At 36.3% G+C, this 21027-nt stretch overlaps 1 protein-coding gene across 2 annotated transcripts in view; it reads left to right on the top strand.

Annotated features, from left to right (window-relative positions):
• phlpp1.S (PH domain and leucine rich repeat protein phosphatase 1 S homeolog) overlaps nt 1-21027 on the top strand; it is a 66041-nt gene that overhangs the window by 32119 nt on the left and 12895 nt on the right. For both annotated transcript variants that reach the window (XM_018269468.2, XM_018269467.2), the window contains exons 4-12: nt 2009-2175; nt 4931-5077; nt 6012-6242; nt 8237-8439; nt 9734-9794; nt 14049-14144; nt 15254-15409; nt 17905-18105; nt 18631-18793. In XM_018269468.2, the coding sequence (XP_018124957.1) occupies nt 2009-2175; nt 4931-5077; nt 6012-6242; nt 8237-8439; nt 9734-9794; nt 14049-14144; nt 15254-15409; nt 17905-18105; nt 18631-18793 (1425 nt within the window). The remainder of the gene's footprint in view (nt 1-2008; nt 2176-4930; nt 5078-6011; nt 6243-8236; nt 8440-9733; nt 9795-14048; nt 14145-15253; nt 15410-17904; nt 18106-18630; nt 18794-21027) is intronic.

The following is a 21027-nucleotide window of genomic DNA, read 5'->3' as shown; positions in this document are numbered from 1 at the left end:
TTGCTGCCCATTGACTTGAATGGGTTACACCATAAAAAAATGGCATTAAATACTGCGACCAGATTTATCTGAAAGAAAATACACATATTTGTAAATTTACCATTTATTTTTCATCATGTGTTCTATTTGTTCTGCTCTTGTTAAAAAGAAAAAGTATACTGCCTCTTGCTAGGGTCTAGTTTGAATGACGGCCTGAAATATGACTAGAAGAGGGAGTAGAGTAAACGAATAAAAAGCAATAATCAGATTATTATTCTCACAGAGCAATCATTTTTTTTGGCTTCCAGGGTCAATGCGCCCAATCAGAGAGAATTTTAAACTAAAAAGGCAAAAGTCAAATAAAACTAAGACTAAAAAAAAATGAAGACCAGCATAAAAGAATAGTACAATTCATGAAAGTTACCTTAAAGGTAAGCACCTCCTGTTGGGGGCTGCATAGTGCTTAATTCTTCCATTATTTGCACTAAATCAGAGCCAGGCCTAAGTGCAGCCAAGGCAAGCACTAACCTCCCTAACCCACATGGACCTGCTCTCACCAACCCTATTGCCATCAACACCCCCCTTGCAGTATGTGAGGTGCACTGTTCAGTTAATTAAAATATAAATTTAGGAGCTGGAGGCGTAAGCAAGGAGAGACATTGCTGAGTTCACCCTCTGTGTTTGAACGCCCTAGGATGCTGCCTGTTTTATCTACCCCTAAATAAGGGTTGCCACCTTTTCTTAAAAAAAATACCAGCCTTCCTATATATTTATCTTTTTTCCCTATTTGAAAACATTGGGATCAGCCATATTTTCTACCGGCCAGGCCAGTAAAATACCGGCCAGGTGGCAACCCTAAGTCTGTCCCTGCCAGGTTAAGGGGGGGAGGGCAGAGATATTTGCTATTTTTGCGACCTGTGTATCACTAGTACTTCCCTATATCCCTGGGTTCAGCATAGATTTTACAGAGATTACGCAGCTTCCACTGCTACTGCACATGCGCCAGCTATTAATTAATGCTTATAGTTAACTGGTAACTTTTTTCTTTTTTTTTTTAATAATTTAAAAAAAAAAAAAATATTGTCACATCTTTGACAAGGAGTAATTGATTTGGACTTTGTCATTGAACATGATCAATAGGGCTGGTGTTGCTGCTGCAAAATGTAGCAAATCAGAACTGTTTCCAAATACTGTGTACCCAAACCTAATTTTCTTTTATTACTGTGAATGGACAGACCTGGATTGACTGTGCTTAGGCTGGACTACTGGGTTACAGAACCAATGCACCAGTTTCATTATAATCTGGTTCCTTTTATGCTTAGCATTTCCATTTTTCAGGTCTCTAACCAAGTGGCAATCATAACGCCTCATTTTGTCGACTAATTAAGCTTTAATTTGTTTTGTAGAGTTTGAACTAGAAAAGGCTCCTTTCACAAAATACAAAGAGCACACCACTAATGGCAGACAAGGCGTTCTCTTCTGTGGAGACAGTGACAGGAATAAACAAGATCTGTCACTATGTACACTTGGGTGGCTTTTGGGCAGAAAATGCAAAACAAAAAACTGTTTTCCAAAATCCACATTGTATGTACAGCTGCACAGTGACAGTGTCTTGACTGCCATTCAAAACTATTTCACAATGTATTTGTAATTTGGAGGTTACTGTAATCTGATGCTCTTGTGGGTGATTGAAGGGTGTGAATGTTATGCTGGGTAAACAAACAAAAATCTCAATTCACTGGGGGATGCCAAAACGTTCAACACCATCCTTGAATCTGATCAAGTTTTTGTTACCTAGCTTTAGCCTGACTATACTAAGTGCAGTATGGCTGGCCAATTTAGCTATTGGTCTACCTTGTTGGCAAGGTTTCAATTTAGGTCTTTAAATCCTTATACTAACCAGAAGCAACAAGGGCATCTTTATGTGCATGGCCAGCTCAATTGCTCTTGAAGATTTCTAAATCTTTAATGTGTTTGAAACTGAAGTAAATAAACCAACCCTAACTGAGTTATTTAATTGTATTGTTAGATTGCTTCTCAGCGGACCAGTTCTGTGGATCTCTCCTGCTGCAGCTTGGAATATCTCCCAGAGAACCTATTCTACAGCCAAGATCTCACACATCTCAACCTGAAACAAAATATTCTCAGGCTCTGTCCAGGTTCAGCAGCAGAAGGCACCCTTGATGACCTTCAGAGGTAATTTAGCGTGTTAACCAATGGCCTAAAAATCCAAAAGTAATAGCATTATGTTCAAAACATGTTAGATGTAGAAGATAGTCTAACTCCTGTGTACACTGTACTGTTTATTTCTACTATAGAATGCCTATATCCTAGCAATATCCAGAAATGGGGAAACTGATTTGGCTCTCCCCATGTAACTTCCATTTTAAATGCCATGTTTTGGGGACCATTCTTTCTCTGGATCAAATCATTATCAATTTAAATGTCCTCTTTGAATTAATGTGAATAAAGCTGTGCCAGTTATCATGTGCTGGCATAAGCGCATGGTAGCATCTTAATAATATTACAAAAGGTGTCCTACAATATTTAAATATATTAACAAACAATTTTTATAGAACAAAATGGGAGGAATCTCAAGGGACTACTGTCTACAGATATCCTTTTCTGTTCCTCAGGTAGTTTTAAACTGCTTTTAATTCCTTTATATGTTTTTCCTGTGTACTGCAGACCTGCTGCTTTTGGGTTGCCTAGACCCGGATTTTTAATCCATACTTGATTTACTTGTGTTTTTATACATTGTAAAGGAGCCATTAAAGTGGCTATGAATTGAGGTCTACATTTTCTTTTGACTGTCATCTCCAATTTTCTGGGTAACTTTATTAATATGTTATTCTTAAAGTGTCTATTAAAATAGACAATGCTACACATTCAAATCCTTTGCCAAAAGAGTATACCACATAAGTGCTTATAAGATACAGTCAGTCAATCAGTCAGTCCGTCACAAAAAGTTTCATGGACAAACAACTTAAATAATCTCATCTGTACATTATAGAGGCAAAGTGAAGCTTCAGTCCTTTCTTGATTTCTGCAGCAAACCAGCTTTTAATTAAGTGATTAAATATTCACTTTTTATGATGCCATTCATTTTGTCTATTAGTAAATTGTACTTTATAGGACACCGCAAAGTTGTGTGAATTGTACAACATTCTAGTGCAAATCATGAGGTTCAGGGATACATATTACATAAACAGACTTCTTGTTCTCCTAATGGCTGCTTCTTTCTATCATTCTAAAAGTGTGACAAAGATCCTTTTCATTCCCTGTTGCTCATCCATTCATTTGTGTATTCAATCTATTTATGTGACTTCCAGACACAGTTGTTCAACCTAGTTCTTATCCCTTCCTTTCCCTACTGTTGTCAGGCAACGGCAAAAGATCAGGCTACACATGCACATTAAGCAGACATTTGTACCCTGCCTTTCATCCACTTCCTCTTGGATTGGTTTGGAGTTTTGACAAATGTTATGACCTGTAACTTGTTAGTTTGAAAAAAAATGTTAAAGCTGCAACTCAACCAAATAATTATTGTCTTTATGCACTTGATAACATTTTTATAAAATGCTTCATTGAATAAAAACAAAATCTACAGTGCTTGCCAGTCACCACAGATTTTACAGTTTAATGTAAATGTGAGCAATTTCCTCTTTTCTTCTTGTATCAGATGTATTTTGTATGTATCCACACTCTCCTTTATTCTAACTAAAGTTACCTGTGAGTACTGTTACAATTAGAAGATGCCTATGTGAAGCCAACTTATCAGCAAGAAGCCCCTGCAAAGTCCCATTGTTGATAAAAGACCTGCTGAAGAGGTTACAATTTGCCAAAGAACACACTGGCCTAAAGAGAAACGGAGCAGCATTTTGTGAACTTATGAAAGCAAGATTGTTCTTTTGTGTCTAGGGGCCACAGACGTTTTTTTTTAGATGACCCCCAAACACTGAATTCAAGCCACAGTACATTGTGAAGCATGGTGGCGCAAACATTATGATATGGGGATGTTTCTCATACTATGGTGTTGAGCTTATTTATTGCATGTCAAGGATCATGGATCAGTTTTAATACATCAAAGTAATTGAAGAGGTCATGTTGCCTTATGCTGAAGAGGAAATGCCCTTGAAATTTCAACAAGACAGTGACCCCAAACATACCAGTAAATGACCAACAAGATTGAGGGAGGAGTTTGCTAGTCCAATCCCCAGACCTTAATCCAATAGAAAACTTGTGGGGTCAAATCAAAAATGGTGTTTCTGAGGAAGAAAAACAAAGAAATGTAGAAGAACTGTGGAATGTAACAGGTGCCAGAAGTTGGTTGACTCCATGCAACACAGACGTGCAGCAGTTCTCACAAACACTGGTTATACAACTAAATATTCAGTGATTCAAAGGAAAGCAAAATCTTGAAACATTTTTCAGTTTATACAGTGAATTTTTGAGTTTGTATAAAATAATTCTCCACTTTCTGTAAAGGAATAACACACATTTGACTGTAGACTCCATTTTAGCCAAATTTGTAAAAATGATTTCCCTTTTCTCTCTAATAATAAAACAGTAGCATGTACTTGCTCTAAACTAAGATATAATTAATCATTATTGGAAGCAAAACCAGCCTTGGGTTTATTTCATGTTTTAAATGATTTCTTAGTGGACTTAAGACATGATTATCCCAATTACTGAAATATCCATTATCTGTAAAACCCCAGGTCCCAAGCATTCTGGATAACAGGTCCCATTCCTGTATAATTTATGACAATATATTGTCTATTTATTAGTTTAAGGTTGCTGTTGGAATATACAAGAGTACATTATGCATGTATTTAGTTTCACCGAAATGCACATTGCTCAGTTTACTTATTCTTCATCATATTGCTTTATCAATTGTCAGGACACAAAATCTTTATTTTGGTTTGTATTCTTTCTGTTTACTTTCTAGGTTTACAAAGTTGAAGAGCCTCAATCTTTCCAATAATAATTTGGGTAATTTTCCACTGGCTGTTTGCAGTATCCCCACTCTGACAGAACTCAATCTTTCCTGCAATGCTCTGCGGGCCATTCCGCCACAAGTTGGAGACATGAACAAGTATGTATTCAGTGCACTAAGTGTACTTAGTCTGCCAAATAAAAGAAAATGACCATGCTAGATCGTTTTATTTTTGAAAGGGTTTGTTTACCTTTATCTTGATCTGCGAGTGCAATGTATAGAATTAGAAGCTTGTGCTTTTAATGTTTTGCCTTTGTTTAATCACAAACTTTTTTTTTTTTATTTCTAGAACTAAACATGGCATTTCTGGAGATTTTATTGACTGTGGGCAAAACAGATTTACTGTTCAAATCTCCTTGTGTGCCATTGCCTTTATGTTTTATGCCATTTACCAGCAGCACTGTAGAAGTCGGACAAATGCTTCAATGTCCGGATATAACTTCAAAGTTTTTCAGTGCTCAAATGAGGTTCTGTCCCTGGTTATTTTCCATGTATGAGCCAGTCTATTTTTTTTTCTTTGCTTTATACACATATGCCCCTGTGCTGCTGTCACTTACTGAGCTTAGGGACCGACACACAATATACAGTACACATAGAATATAAATGTCACAGTATAAAGCTGATTAGTAATTCATACAGATAATTACTACATGGCAACTCAGAAACCAGTGTAAGTAGCATCAAAATTTAATAAGCTGCCTTCTAGCATCACCTTATATTACAGGCCAACCTCATTTTCTGCTTGATAATTTGCGACGACCCCTAAGCTTAGCTTCCCAACAGCTGCTCAGAGCCCACTGAGCATGTGAGTGTCGCAGACACTTTCCAAGATGGCGACAAGTTTGAAGTCCTGGGTCATGACTACTATAGAGATGCTGAAACTTCAGACTGGTGCAATACGTTCAGTATATAAAATATGGCATTTTTAGCGATCTTCATTTTTACGGTTTAGTTCTCATTTAATCAAAAATTAATAAAGTTATATTTGTGGCTTGAATGAACATTATTTTAATTTCTTTGGTTGACATTTTAGTTTGCAGACATTCCTTTTGGATGGCAACTACCTGCAGTCTCTCCCAGCTGAAATGGGAAATATGCACCAGCTAAACTATTTGGGCCTCTCGTTTAATGAATTTACAGACATTCCTGAGGTGGTGGAAAAGATGGATTCCATGGATAGATTGTGTATGCCAGGGAATGCTTTGGATATCTTAGAGCTCCAGACTCTGAGGAAGATGTCACAGATTAAGCATGTTGATTTAAGGTAAACTTCTTTGTATTTGACTTTTGCCTTTAGCCAGTGCAGTTATCCCACTGCAAGCATAGCAAGAAATTGAAGGAAGATGGATTTTAGTTCACTTTACTCTTACCCATTTGCAAAATTAAATTTCTCATGACTAAAAAACTAGAAAATAAAATTACAAGAATAACAAAAATAATTTTTTCATGGCACCTAAATGGGTGTATGCGTAGCAGGCTTCATACTGAAAACTTGGGAAAATGGTCTTGGGAGCTACTTTTCTGGTTGAAAATTTCCAGCGCAAACAATGTCACGTTTCCCATTCAAGGTAATAAAAGGCAGCAGTGATTGTTTTAGGCACACATCTGGCTTAAAAATGTTTCTTGTATTTGATAAAACTGTAAATGAACACTGTTACCAGCTTTCTTTTATTTTTCTGACAACTTTAGATAACAGGTGCAAATCATGATGAAAAAATTACTGATGAGATATTAACTTTTCTACTCCTTTAATCCCACAAAAAATGTAAACAATCACTGGGGGCAGCCAAAAGCTACTTTTCAAGGGTGTGCATGCTCAGGAGAGTTAAAAGTCTAACTTTAACATCACACGGATCACACCGTGTGCCTAACTTTTGCTCCCCCCCCCCAGTGATTGTGTCTTTTTCTTCTCCCTTTTATATAACTTGTTGCTTTTATGTAACTTAAAAAGGATTTGCTAATGGAGTAAATTGTTGATGTATAGTATAAGTAATTCTAAAACAACTGTACTTGCTGTGTAATCATTGCCGTTTTACTACTCATCTGCTTGTCTTCAATGATTACACAGCAAGTCTTGTTTTAGAATTACTTATAGTAGATATACCATGACCTGGATAAATGAAAATCTTCAAAGTAATGTATAGGTTTTATAGGTAACCTATTACCTATTAATATTACGTTAACAAGTAACTCCGTACCCGAGTGCTTTTCTTTAAAGAGGCATTAAATCAAAATATTGCATGATAAGGCCCCTGGGCACACTAGGCACTCAAGTGAAGAACAGCCGGAGACAAAACGTAAAGCGTTTCAGTGGATGTTTGTGATAGAAGAATATTTGCAATGACCAAACTTGCCAGAGCTGAAGAGCAGATGTTGTTTATGGTATGCCTATTGAACAGAGTTCATACTTGGCGGTCTCGTGTATCTACTTATAAATAGTATATGACTTGAGGGATATCCCAGTTGAGTAGTCTCCAGTTGAGATCTGTAAGGTACATGACAATTGACTTTTTTTGTTTAAGACTTTTCTGGAATTCCGGGCATTTAAAAAATGTCCCTTTATAGGCAATCCACTAGCACAACCGGCTATTGGGGATTTACACATATTCATTGTATGTAATGCCTGCATAAGTTCTTTCTGACGGCTTCTGCATTCTTTAGATGACTCCTAAGTTATAATGTTCTGCAGTTGTTAATTCTTATTGGCCAGCAAGTGTAAAAGTAGTCTCTGATGATATAGATCAAGTTTTTGGGTGTGTGCTTTTAAAGTGGGCTAGATAGACATTCATTTAATTTTTAAACTTTCTCTAAAAAACAGTAAATCCCTTTTTGTGTATTTTATGTTGCCCCTTCAAAAACATAAAGCAAATCATTGTTAAAAACTGGCTTTTTAGTATGATTATCAACAGTGGTATTGTATGGAAAACTGGTCTTTGTTTTCTTTTTTTTCTTTTTTTCTTTTTTTTTGGCATATGAATATATTTATTCTGTTTTGCAGGTCTGTAGTATGAAATGTCGGGCAGTTATACTGATTCTAGGGTCCCACTTACTGTAGCAGCCAGTCAGTGGTTTAAATGACAAACTGGAAAAGCAACAGCAGTGGTCGTGCGTAGAAAGCTAAGCAATGAAATTTTAACATAAAAAATATAAAGCGCTTTTTGATTGGAAATCTCAGAGCACAACAAATTGCAACCAAGAAAGATACATTTTATAACATACTAATAGCTAACAAACAGGTGATCTGTTCTTTTGGTCTAGGCTAAATGAAATCAGAGGCTTGATAATAGATGAGCCTGATTTTTTGCCTCACATCACTCAGTTGGACCTCCGAGATAACAAGATGACTGATCTTGATGTGACTGCCCTCAGCAACTTAGAAGTCCTGCACTGTGAAAGGAACAGACTGAGGTCTCTCAAGATAAATGGCTTCTTCCTAAAAGCCCTTTATGCATCTTCAAATGGTGAGGATATTCTGAATGAAACCATTGATATGTTGAATACAGTATGTTATTTGTACAGTACTTATTTTGTCCTTGTTTAAAGGTCAAGAAAATAATAACAAGGTAACACCGGCAACCTGACATGTTGAAGCCATGGGCATGCAAAGTAGAGCAACATTTTCACATTTTACTTAACTGCACATTTACAAATGAAATTCAGTACTAAGGACAAATATAAGTAAAATAGTGGCACAGCACTGTTTTCTTAGGCTAGTGTTTTTTTTTTGTTTTCCTAAAAGTGGTCTGGCCCAAGGAAAAAATCATATCAATTGTCCTGTCGGATTTTCTTGCCACCCCTATTGAATCTGCCTTTCCTTGTCCTTTAAGTATTTCATTTTAAGAGATAAGCCATTTATGTACAATGATAAATATAATTGGGAAGCACAAGTCTCTAAAAACTGCAGATAAGCTCAATAGACTTGGCAGACAGGGCATTTTCATCTGTGTCTTCAAGGAACTGTTCATTACTTTCAATCCAGCAGTGACAGGCAGATTTTTTCCTGAAAATGTTAAAAGGTACATTTTCTGTCTGATTAATGACCAGTTTCTATTCCTCAGTCTGGCTGAAATATTCCAGCATAGGATATGTCTGCTTTTCACCAGCTGCGATAAACATCCTGCTTGCCACAAGCCTTTAGGGCAATGGCATATGGGGCATATTGTCTCCAGTGTAAAATAAGTGGTTGTGGGAGAGAAAAAACACCCAGAATTCCTTTCTTCCGAACTGTAATTGCTCTATCCATACCAATGCACTTACTTTATTCCTCTAAAATGCTCACGGCTGCATTTTAAGTGATAAAACAAGTTCACCAGCAGGGATAAAGTAATTATAATGTGTAGGTAATTCTGGGCATTTTGCCATCTGTCCACTAGAGCAATTTAACCCGTGGAACATCATATACCATCACCAATTTCCCTTAAATTCTGAATATAGAAGAAATCTGTGCCAAGAACATGCAGATAGAGAAACCTAGCCCCTGTTTGCAGGGATCTAGACTACAGTTTAATCAAGCTTATTCCCACCCACCCAAGCAAAAACCAGTGTCTCATGTATGCAATAAGTGGTCTGAATGTGATTTGCTTTCACTGCATACTACAATAGCAATGGGAAACTGAAACTTATTCTTTCAAATGCACATTTTAGCGTTTTCAGGCCAAAATCAGGAACCCTGTTAAATAAAAAGTAAAATGTATGTCTATGTTTGCACAAAGTATTAAAATAAATGACATATACTGATTTTATTTTTTTCCTTAGAACTTGTACATCTGGATGTGTATCCCAATCCTTGTTATCTATCATACATGGATATTTCTAGGTAAGACAATATATTGAATATATTTCATTAGAAGGAGAACAGATCTTTAGTTTATTGATCTCCACCATGCAGCTCTGTCAGAGTGAGCTTGAAATAAAATCTTAAAAACACATCAGGTTTGCTGTCTGCTGGTATTTACTTTAATACATAATAAGTGGGAAAACCGATTAACGTGTAGTAAGATCTTAACTCCAAATCCCCTCTCTACCACAAACATGCTGCATACTATATATATGCCGTGTGTGTAATATACAATGCCCTCTATAATGTTTGCGACAAAAACACATTTACTTTGATTTATCCCTCTGCTTCTTAGTGTAAAAATTTTAAATCAAGCAATTCAGACATGATTAAAAGTGCTCATTCCAGACAAAGATATTTGCATACATATCAGTTTCACCATGTAGAAATTACAATACTTTTTATACATAGACTCCTTCATTTCAGGGCATCATAATGTTTGGTACAATTGGCATAAAAAGTGTTTGTGATTACTCAGGTGGTTGCATTGCTTCATTAATGTAGGGTTTAGATACCTAAGCATGAGGCTACCATTTCTTAACATGAGGAGAAAAGCTGTGCCAATGAAAGTCAAAGGAGCTATTATGAGGCTGAAAAACAAAACAATTAAAGACATTGCTCAAACCTTACCTACAAAAATCAACTGGAATAGCATGAATTATCAGTCTGGAATATTAATACAAGAAAGGATGCACTGGTAAACTCTGTATTCTCAAAGTTACTAGTTTTCCAAGCAAAGCCTCCTTCTAATTACAGAAGAATCCCCATTATGGTAAAAAAAATCAGATCAGATATACACTTCAGGAGGCAGGTGTGTCTTAGAGATTACAATCCACAGAAGACTTTATAAACAGAGGCTACACTGCGAGATGCAAACCACTACCTAGAGAAACCTGATGACCAAATTACAGTTTGTGAAAAAGTATTTAAAGAGCTGCATAATTCTCGAAAAAGGACAGACAAGACCAATATTAACCTGTATCCGAGTAATGGCACGAGGAAACTGGAGACAAAAAGGAACTGCCCAAGATCCAAAACATACCAACTCGTCTGTTCAACATGGTGCTGGGGGTGTTATGGCTTTGAAATGTATGGCTGCCACAGAAACTGGCACACTTATCTTCATTGATAATGTAACTGCTGATGGCAGTTGCACAATGAATTCTGAGGAGTATAGAAACATCTTACCTGCTCAAGTTCCAGTAAATGCCTCCAAACTTCAGCCTCCAAGCTTCATCCTTCTAAGGCAACACAGGAGAAAAGCTGATTTAAATCCAGTTGAACAAGCCTTCCATGTGCTCAAGAGGAAACTTGAAGGGATAATCCACTGGAACAAGAAGGAATTGAAGGTAGCTGCAGTAGAGGTTTAGCAAGTATGACCACAGCAGATACTGGATACCTGGTGATGTCTATAAATCCAGACTTCAAGTAGCCATTGCATGCAAGGGATATGCAACAAAGTACTAAACGTGACTGCTTTAATATACCTACCATTACTTTGTCCCAAACATCATGCTGCCCTTAAATGAGGAGGCGCTATGTATAAAAAGTGTTATCATTTTTACATGGTGAAACTGAAATGTATGCAAATAACTTTGTCTGGAATGAGCACTTTTAATCATGTCTGAATTGTTTGATTTAAAATTGTACATTGAGGAGCAGAGGGGTAAATCAAAGAAAATGTGTCTTTGTCCCAAACATTATGGAGGACACTAGTTTGCACGTCATTGGCATCATAGAACCAAAATGATTATTGTAAATATTTAAACAAAAATTATTTCACACATGGTATTTTATTACTGACTTTTTATGAAGGGAGTTACTGTGATCCCAACGGTCACCCCCCTCCCTCAGATATCCGAAGAAATCACTTTTTGTACTGTCACCAATACTATATAAGAAACATACCTTTTAACAGTTTCAGACCATAACACCGTTTTGTTCCTGCAAGATGTATTTCCTTTGAGCTGAACTACATGACACAAAATCTTGTCTTTTACTTGTGATTGCGTGTAATTTTATAGGAGGCAAATAAATATCTGTTAACCTGCTGTAACGTAATGAGAAATACTGTGTATGCTTGTTTTCATTCAGTCTTTCCTGTTTTAACTTGTTGTATAATATGTTAATTATCATTTATAGAGTTTATAATAACTTGTGATGTACGGTAAAACTGTATCCAACTTGTAGGAATTTGTTGATGGAAGTAAAACGCCATTGTAGTTCAGCCTTTACAAGGAACAAGCTATGAGACATTTATAGCATTATTATAAATTAGTAATATATTTGGAAATAGAGTTCTGGCCAAATTACCTGACCAGAATTGGTCTGAAAGATCTATTAGCATTGTGTACACAACACCGGACACCCCAGCCCATCTGTTTCTAGATCAATTATCATTATTGAGTATTGGTATCCATACCTCACTTCATTTTATGTCTTTATTTATCTATCAGAATCGAATTATTTAAATTGTCCTGCATTGAATTGTCATGTCAAGTTGTAACCTGCATTATAACGTGTGTAAATACTTGAGATTGCAGGTTTTGTTTGAGAATTCTACAGTGCACCAATGTATTTATGCCTGTAGAATATACAGGTATCGGGAGCTGTTATCCATAAGGCTCAGAACTGCCCGTCTCAATTATAATGTATTAATACAAAAATTAACGAACTAGATGTAAGCCAGCATATGCCATGTTGATGGAAATTGTTGCAATTTATTGTAGAGATGGTGTTTCACATTAAATGCATACTTTATATCCAAAAAATCTCTATTGCCAAGCATTCTAGTTATTAGACCCCATAATGTATTTGAGAAATGCTTAATGTTGCCATGAAATAAGAACATCTTTTCTCCTAATTTGTTACAATTTGTGATTGAACAATGCAATCCCCAAGGGATTCTCCAGTAGTTCAGACAGTCAAGGTATCCTAACTCACATGAATTTGTATCATTATCCCCACAGTGTTCCCCACATTGCCCACTTGTTTATCATTTACTTATTAAATATGATAGTCTAGAAACCTTCACAGCTTGTAGTCCCTGAAGAGAAAACTTGGAAAACACTAATATTCAGGCTGCTTTCTAGGGAATCTGGCAAATTACGTCACGTTATTAAGTATCATACAATACGCGCAATTGCATGCAGGTTTTTCACATAGGTTGCTGTTGTACTCTTATCATACACTGTTCATGATATCCAGTAGATTGTCCTGAAGATGCCATGGCAAATTCAACAGTGGTAGTGGATAATCATAATTGATTTACTGAACCAACATTCCCTCTAAGGTGTGTCCTCAAACAGAGCTGCATTTAGGTCAGATGCCGTCCTAGGCATCGGACCCAAAAACGTCCCTACGTCGTTCATGCTGACATCACGCGCCATACTCTCTGACGTGATGCGTTCAGTGTAAGTGACGCCAGCGCACTGTTCGCGTGACGTCACTTCTCGGACCCCTCACCCCTCAGCTCCGTCACCGGATTTCCTATGGAAATCTCTGGCGGAGGGTGGGGAGGGTTTTTTCTAAAAAAAAAAAAAAAAAAAAAAAAATAGGCACCCCCCCCCTCGGGGTGGCCTATATATAAATACGGCCCTGCTTGGCACCCACAGCAAATCTAACTGGTAGCCTTACACCTTGGGCAAAGTTCTTTGCTAAAAAACTCAACAGCCCAGGGTACTTTGTATGCTACAATTTCTACCCTATTTCCCATCAATTCATAATATAGTAGCAGTAAAATCACTGACTTTACTATAGAGCAAGTGCACCAGCCCAGTGCTGCATTAGGAACCATGGCCAATTGTGTTGGAGTACTGTAATGCCATGTTCACACTAAGTAGCTTTGTGCCCAGTGCATTTTTCAGCAAAGGTCTGGTCCAAAGTTAGAAATTACATTTATTGCAGGGTGCAATTGAACTTCTGCTGTCTTTCGCTTAGCAACTGTTAAGTTACCAAGATATCTTTATTGATTACATTTAAAATACATTGTAACTTTTTACTGAAAAGAGAACTATGTTGAAGTAGAGGTTACAGACCATTGCATAAGACTATATAAAGTTGCTTTAACTCTTTTGTGCTAACTCTGTGCTGTAAGCATAGCTTTTTATTTTATATATATATATATATATATATATATATATATATATATATATATATATATATATATATATATATATATATATATATATATATATATATATATATAAACTATTTTTGAATTTTTTTCATCAGAAACCGACTAGATTCCATTCCTGAGTGGTTCAGTGAAAGCAGCTGTTTAGAGGTATTGGATGTGAGCCACAACCACCTAAATGAGCTTCCTGCCCGGTGAGTACATCATTTAGTTTATTACATTAAAAAAAAGCATATGTATGTACATATATACAAATTTAAAAATATAAAATTTACAAATTCATTCAATCAATTGAATGAGTTGGTCTTTATTTTTTAATATTGTTTTCTGTTCAGCTTACATGAATGTTAAGTTGAACAGTAGCTACTAAAAAGCATACAAACCACTTGTCCTTGTTAGGGTCATTAACCAGATATCCATTTAGAATTCAAGCAGCATGACTAAAAAACAATCACAACGTAAAAATAATTGATTGCATTACAAAAACTATAGGGGTCATTTACAATGCAAGCAGTTGTTTTTTTTAAATATTTGCACACTGCGTGGTCCATTTGATAAATGGCAACCGGTAGCTGCTCCCCTTTCCTGATGTTGCACTCTTTTCTGCGTGAGTTGCAGAGCACAGCTTACCCCAGAGCACATGCTCTTCTTAGGCAAGCACTAAGGGGACACACACTTGCATAGTTTAGAGACTAACTTAATATACAATATAAATGCCATAGGAAATTCAAGATAAAAGGCTTCATAAGTAATGAATCCAAATTCACGTTATGTACAGCATAGAAACCAGTGCTTTCTGCATCAAAATATATTTTTGTTAGTTTTTAATTTATGAAGGCAACAATTAGTATGTGACTTTCAGGCTGATCACTTCATCCCTAGGCCAAATGGCATTAATGGCTCTCGACGAGACTACAGATTGAAGACCTTGTTGACAAGAAATAACATATTTGTAGGTGGTGGATGAACAGTTACAAACTTAAATTTAAATAAAATATTACTTTTTGACAGTATTCATATTTGTATTTCATTGTATGCAACGTATTTCAGAAGTTATGTAAGTATTCTAACATGCCATGTACCATAATAGTGCCATATTCCTGTTTGTTCACAAATTTCTAAATAAACTGGTTCATTACTTTTGTCCCAGCATTCCCTCCTTATTTCCATACATGAAATGAATTACAATGTAGTTTGCACAAAATCCGTGCCTAGCACAGTAGTGACCAGATGCTACCTAGTAATTGACAGATCTTAACATTGTAAAATCATAGTATCTTTTTGCTTTTCTTGTGCTTATTAGGTTATTCTGCACCAGTGCTCTGAGAAAGCTACTTTTAGGTTACAACCGGCTGCAAAGGCTTCCAGAACTCATTGAAAACACTGAACTGGAGGTACTCGATGTGCAGCATAATCAGCTATTGCAACTCCCTGCCAACTTGCTGCTTAAGTTAAACAGGTAAGAATGCCTTTACCTAGAATATATGCAGCAAGGAGTTTCTATTTAATAAGCTAGACTTCTGTCACTACACAGCAATATTTAAATGGATATTATTCAAACAAAGGTTTTTTTTATGTTATGATAGGCATTTTCGATCCACTTCTACTTTTTAAAGGGTTTGTTCACCTTTGAGTTAACTTGGGGAGGCCAATTTATCAAAGGTCGAATTCATGTAATTTTTTTTAAATTCGAATATACTCACATTTGACTGGGAGGTTATTTAAGAAAAATTAGAATGTCTAATATTTAAACGAATGGTTTCAACCCGAAAATTTGATTTGTATTAGATTTGTACGAATTGAGTCCCCCCCCCCAAAAAAAAAAACTCTGTCAGGGAGGCTTTTAACATCTACAAATGGCTCAACAGACCTCTGCCATTGACATAAACTCAGCTGGCTTTAGGCGGCGAATATTTGAATTAGGATTGTTTCCATGGTCGAGGTGTGATACATCTCTCATTCGAATTTGCATCCGAATAGGGGGATTAAAATTTGAATGTGTAAATTTTGACACTTGAGAATTTGAATTTATTGTTCGACCCTTGATATATCTGCCCTTAGTATGATGCAGAGAGTGCTATTCTGAGACTATTTGTAATTGGTTTTAATGTATTATTATTTGTGTTTTTTTGATTTATTTGGATTTTTATTCATCAGCTCTCCAGTTTGCAATGTAGGAACAATTCAGAAGCATTCATAGCCAGCAAACATTCCCTGTTACTTGATATTCAGACTAGAATACACTAGGCATACAAGGTGATACATAATATCATAATAGGGGCCAATGCAGACCTTTCAGACCTTTAAAAGTTTGATGAGGTCTGCTCATCAACAGAGGAATATTCAAACCTGATGGAAAGAAATCTGTTAGAACCCATAGCCAGATATCAGTTGGAAAGATAATTCCTTTGACCCCTGCACAGTCCAAAAAGCTGCCCATGTGGTCTAGAATGGCTGAATAGGCAGCCTATGTGTCTATGTGCTTATAGTTTAAGTACTACCAGCCAATGTTTACTTGTCTTCTCCTTCATTATTCCAGAATTCCACTAAAACATTATTTCCTGCCTTTGCTGTTATTAGAAAGATCCAGAATGCACTCGCAGTAACTGGCGAGTCTAGATCTTAGATTTTAGTGAAGCGATTTATATAGCTTTTCAGAGCACCACATGATATTTTATTGCAGGTGGCAAGTACCAACATGTTGAAAAGGCACCTTACAGAAAACAGACTTATTCTTTAACTCCTTCACAGTGTGTGTGTATAACTCCAGGTTCATTAGAACTAATGTATTATATCTCTGACTTTATACTGGCCAATTACATTTCTTTCATCCCCTTTAACTGTAAGGTGAACATCCCATTTAACTATTGAATCCTTATAAAAGATACCTTTAATTTCCCAAGAAGTGGCTCATTGTTAGATACTGCCAATGTGTACAATATATTACTCCAAGAGCCACATGTATATCTTTATAATATACCTGATAATTTTTTTCCAATTTTTCATAAAAGTCCACAAAGATCCTTTATATGGAATGTCAAAGTTTCTTATTATTCCTGTAGTTCACCTTAATATGCAGTGTAGACAGTACTGTTTTTCTACTACTATTCTAATTTATTTGGATTAATAGGAAAGGCCTTGAAAAAGAAAGATAAGCAATTACAAATAACATTGAATTTCCAGGGTCGGTCTGCTTTTGGTTGCTGGGGTTAAACACCTTGATAGTATTTTTAGGCTGGAAATAAGCAGAATTACAGTTATAATTAAAAAAACACATAATAAAAAAACAATGAAAACCAGTCAAAATGTTGCTTAAGGGATACTGTCATGGGAAAAAATTTTTTTTCCAAAACGAATCCGTTAATAGTGTTGCTCCAGCAGAATTCTGCACTGAAATACACTTCTCAAAAGAGCAAACTGATTTTTTTATATTTAATATTGAAATCTGACATGGGACTAGACATATTGTGGTTTCCCAGCTGCCCCCAGTCATGTGAGTTGTGGTCTGATAAACTTAAGTCACTTTTTACTGCTGTACTGCAAGTTGGAGTGATATCATCCCTCTCCTTTCCCTCCCCCAGCAGCTTCACAAAACAATGGGAATGTAACTAGATAACAGCTCCCTGGTAGATATAAGAACATTACTCAATAGTAAAATACAGTTCCCACTGCGGCACATTCAGTTACATTGAGTAGGAGAAACAACAGCCTGCCAGAAAGCAGTTCCATCCTAAAGTGCTGGCTCTTTCTGAAAGCACATGACCAAGCAAAATGACCTGAGATGGCTGCCTACACAACAATATTACACTTGCTGGTTCAGGAATGAAATTTTATATGGTAGAGTGAATTATTTGTAGTGTAATTCGGGAATAAAAAAGACATCATAAAAATCATGACCGGATCCCTTTAGCATAGGTCCAGCTATATATAAAAAAAATGTTTGTTTTTTTGCAGCCTAAGGTGCCTCAATGCCTCTGCCAACAATTTAGAAACACTTCCTGCCACAGGTTTGTCTGAAGAGTCACACAGTATATTGCAGGAGCTGTATCTGACTAATAATAATCTCACTGACAAGTGTGTGCCTTTATTAATTGGACATCCCCACCTGAAGATCCTGCACATGGCCTTCAATCATCTACAAAGTTTCCCAGCAAGGTGAGTACCTATTTTTGGTATGTTTAGGGCAATGACAAATGAGGAGACTAATAATAACCCCATGGCCAATTTTCTCTAGCACGGGTGACTAGTTTCTCCAATATGTACCACCAGCGGCTAACAAGCGAGTCGCCGCTGGGAGAACATACATTCCTTGCGAGGAAGCATCAGGCGACTTTCCACCACTTCTGTTTCACCAGTGGTGACTTGCATGTTAGCTGCTGTGGGGGAGCATCTGAAAGAGACTAGCAGCCAGTGCTAGAGGAGATTAATTGCTGGGCGACTAGCCTGCTCATTTCTAGTTGCCTCTGAACTGACACAGGTCTAATCTACAGAACATAGGTATCCAATCTTTCCTGTAATGTTAAAAGATAAGTCATGCCAATGCCAGTTTCAGTTTTCCAAATGAAAGTTGAAACCAGTGAGGTGAACTGACAGTATGCAGTGAATGAGTCTGATCTTAATTGCCTGACGTTCTTTGGGAATTGTGCGCATTTAAGAATTATCACCATTCTTTTTTTGCAGTAAAATGGCCAAATTGGAGGAGCTTGAAGAGATAGATCTTAGCGGGAACAAGCTGAAAGCCATGCCAACAACCATTATGAACTGCAGACGTATGCACACAGTCATCGCTCACTCCAACTTTTTGGAAGTCTTCCCTGAAGTTATGCAGCTCACAGAGATTAAGGTTGAGATTTTTTTAAATAGTTTTGCATATTTACCTTATTGCTTTCTATATGGACATGAAGTGTGAAAAACATTTTAAGGCTAAAATTAATTCAGCTTTATCAGAAATAGCCCACAGCTATGAGTGAGCAGGCAGAGACTCAGGCAGGAAGTGATGTCACAGCAAGCTAATATGGCAGCTGCTATTCTAAATAAAAAGAGAGTTTTAAAGAGAGAGCTTTTAGAGTTGTCTACTCGGGTATGGTCAAGCATTCTGAAGAATAAATATAGTGTCATAGCTTGCACTATTGTGGCTAATCTATTGGCAATAGACGGTAGCTTTCCTTCTCCTTTAAATTCTCCTTATTTTAGGACTAATAATACTATATGGGTGTTTTTATTAATGTGTGTAAATAAACTGGAGTAGAATACACCACATTCTTTTTAGTCAGAGGTGTAACAAAATCCTCAGTGAATCAAAATATGCTCATTAGTAAATCACATCCCTTGACTGCTAAAAAAAAAAATAGTCACAAATGTGAAGGAAGGCATGGGTTATATACTAGTAATCTAATGATCTACCTCATAAGCACAGAACAGCTTCAGTATCCCTGTTTAGCTCAATAAATAGTGAAAACTATAGTTTCTTGCAATTTAAACAATAGCCAAAAATTAAGTTTAGCTCAATAACTATTCAGTGAACCGATGTTGAACAAAGGGGCATACTGCTCTTTTATTTGGATTACAATCACACAGAGAAATCCCTGAAAAATGAATTTCATCTGATCTGTAAGCAAAAAATGGGACACCAATTACAGGGGCAATAACAAGCCCACTCCCTTTTTTTTTTGAAAGATGACAAATGGCCTGGACAAGATGGGGCATACGGCATTGATACTAAGACATATTTACTTATAAAATAAGTTGTGTACTATGAACTTTGCACTGGTTGCTGGTGAATTTCTAGTTTATTTGTTTATATAAGGATTTGAGGCATGGTTCATAGGGACAAGCATAATTACTGACACTGCATAATCTTGCACATTGAGTTATAGCATAAGCATTATATTTTTTAAAAAAAAAAAAAGTATAATTAAACTCCTTAACATTTGTATTAGTGTTTGTCCTCTTATTGCAACTTTGTTTAATGTACTTCACTTTGTCATTTACAAGTGCTTTATAAAGTAACTATTAAATACATGCTGCAAAAAAAAACTTACTAGTGGCTAAAAAGCAAAATAACACTGACTTTCTTGTGCTAAATAGTCATTTTATTCCTCAAATTACAATGAGTCAGTGGCTGTCCTTTGTACATCTTATAGTTGCAGAAATTGGAAGGATTTGGGTCCTTTTACCCTTTTGGTCTTTCAGATGTGGTTGTACTGCACATAGTGCCATATGTTCGCTTGTGTTTTGTCACGGCTACAAAACGCCAGACAATGCTCCAAAATGTCTCTCTAACACTCAAATGACAATTCTAGGTTTGTATTATGTGGTTTGAGTGTTTTAGCAGAGACAATTCTCATCATTGTCTTATGTCTTGTGGTGTTTCGTAGCTGCAACGAAACGCAGGTGGCAACACCATGTCTTATTGCCATTAATAATGAAATACACAATTAAATATTACATTTTTACAAGAAAGATGACAACAACAAAGAGAAGCTGCTATTGGGAGGAAAAGAAAATCTGGCAAGGCTATTTAACAAGCATACATCAGATAAAGTGTTTTCCCAAGACATTTTATTTCAATACCTTGAAATTTGCTGTTCTTCCATAAAACAAAACAAAAAATCTTGAGAAATGGCCTACCCTTTTGTAGGGAACATCCAAGCCAAGTATGTATTCCTCTCATCATGTGAATGCATTTAATGTTGCATTTGAGTGTGAGATTGCTAACTTTAATTACCCAGTTTAAGATTGTTGTTGGTACCTGAAACTGAGGTTCTTCACTTTTATTAGAAGCTATAATTTAGACTATTTGTGCACACCATGTCAGAACATTTGTTATTACCCAATACATGCCTGCACTTGATGAATATAATTGAGATTTTCAGTTTTGTTTTGGAAGTCTTTCCTTTGTTACATGTCACATGCAGTTCTGAAACTCTCTGCTTCTGTCTGTGTGCTGAAACAAAGCTTTCTGTGTGACTTACAGGCATTATCAATGACTTTAGTTATAGCATTGTGGCAGGACTTGCCTGCACTAGATTATTAAAAATGAGAGATGTAATTACACCAACAGTCAAGGCGTATTTA

This window comes from Xenopus laevis, chromosome 6S, assembly GCF_017654675.1.
Source record: "Xenopus laevis strain J_2021 chromosome 6S, Xenopus_laevis_v10.1, whole genome shotgun sequence".
Classification (NCBI taxonomy): Eukaryota; Metazoa; Chordata; class Amphibia; order Anura; family Pipidae; genus Xenopus; species Xenopus laevis.
Note: the sequence above shows the minus strand (reverse complement) of the source record. Positions and strands in the feature narration are given on the sequence as shown.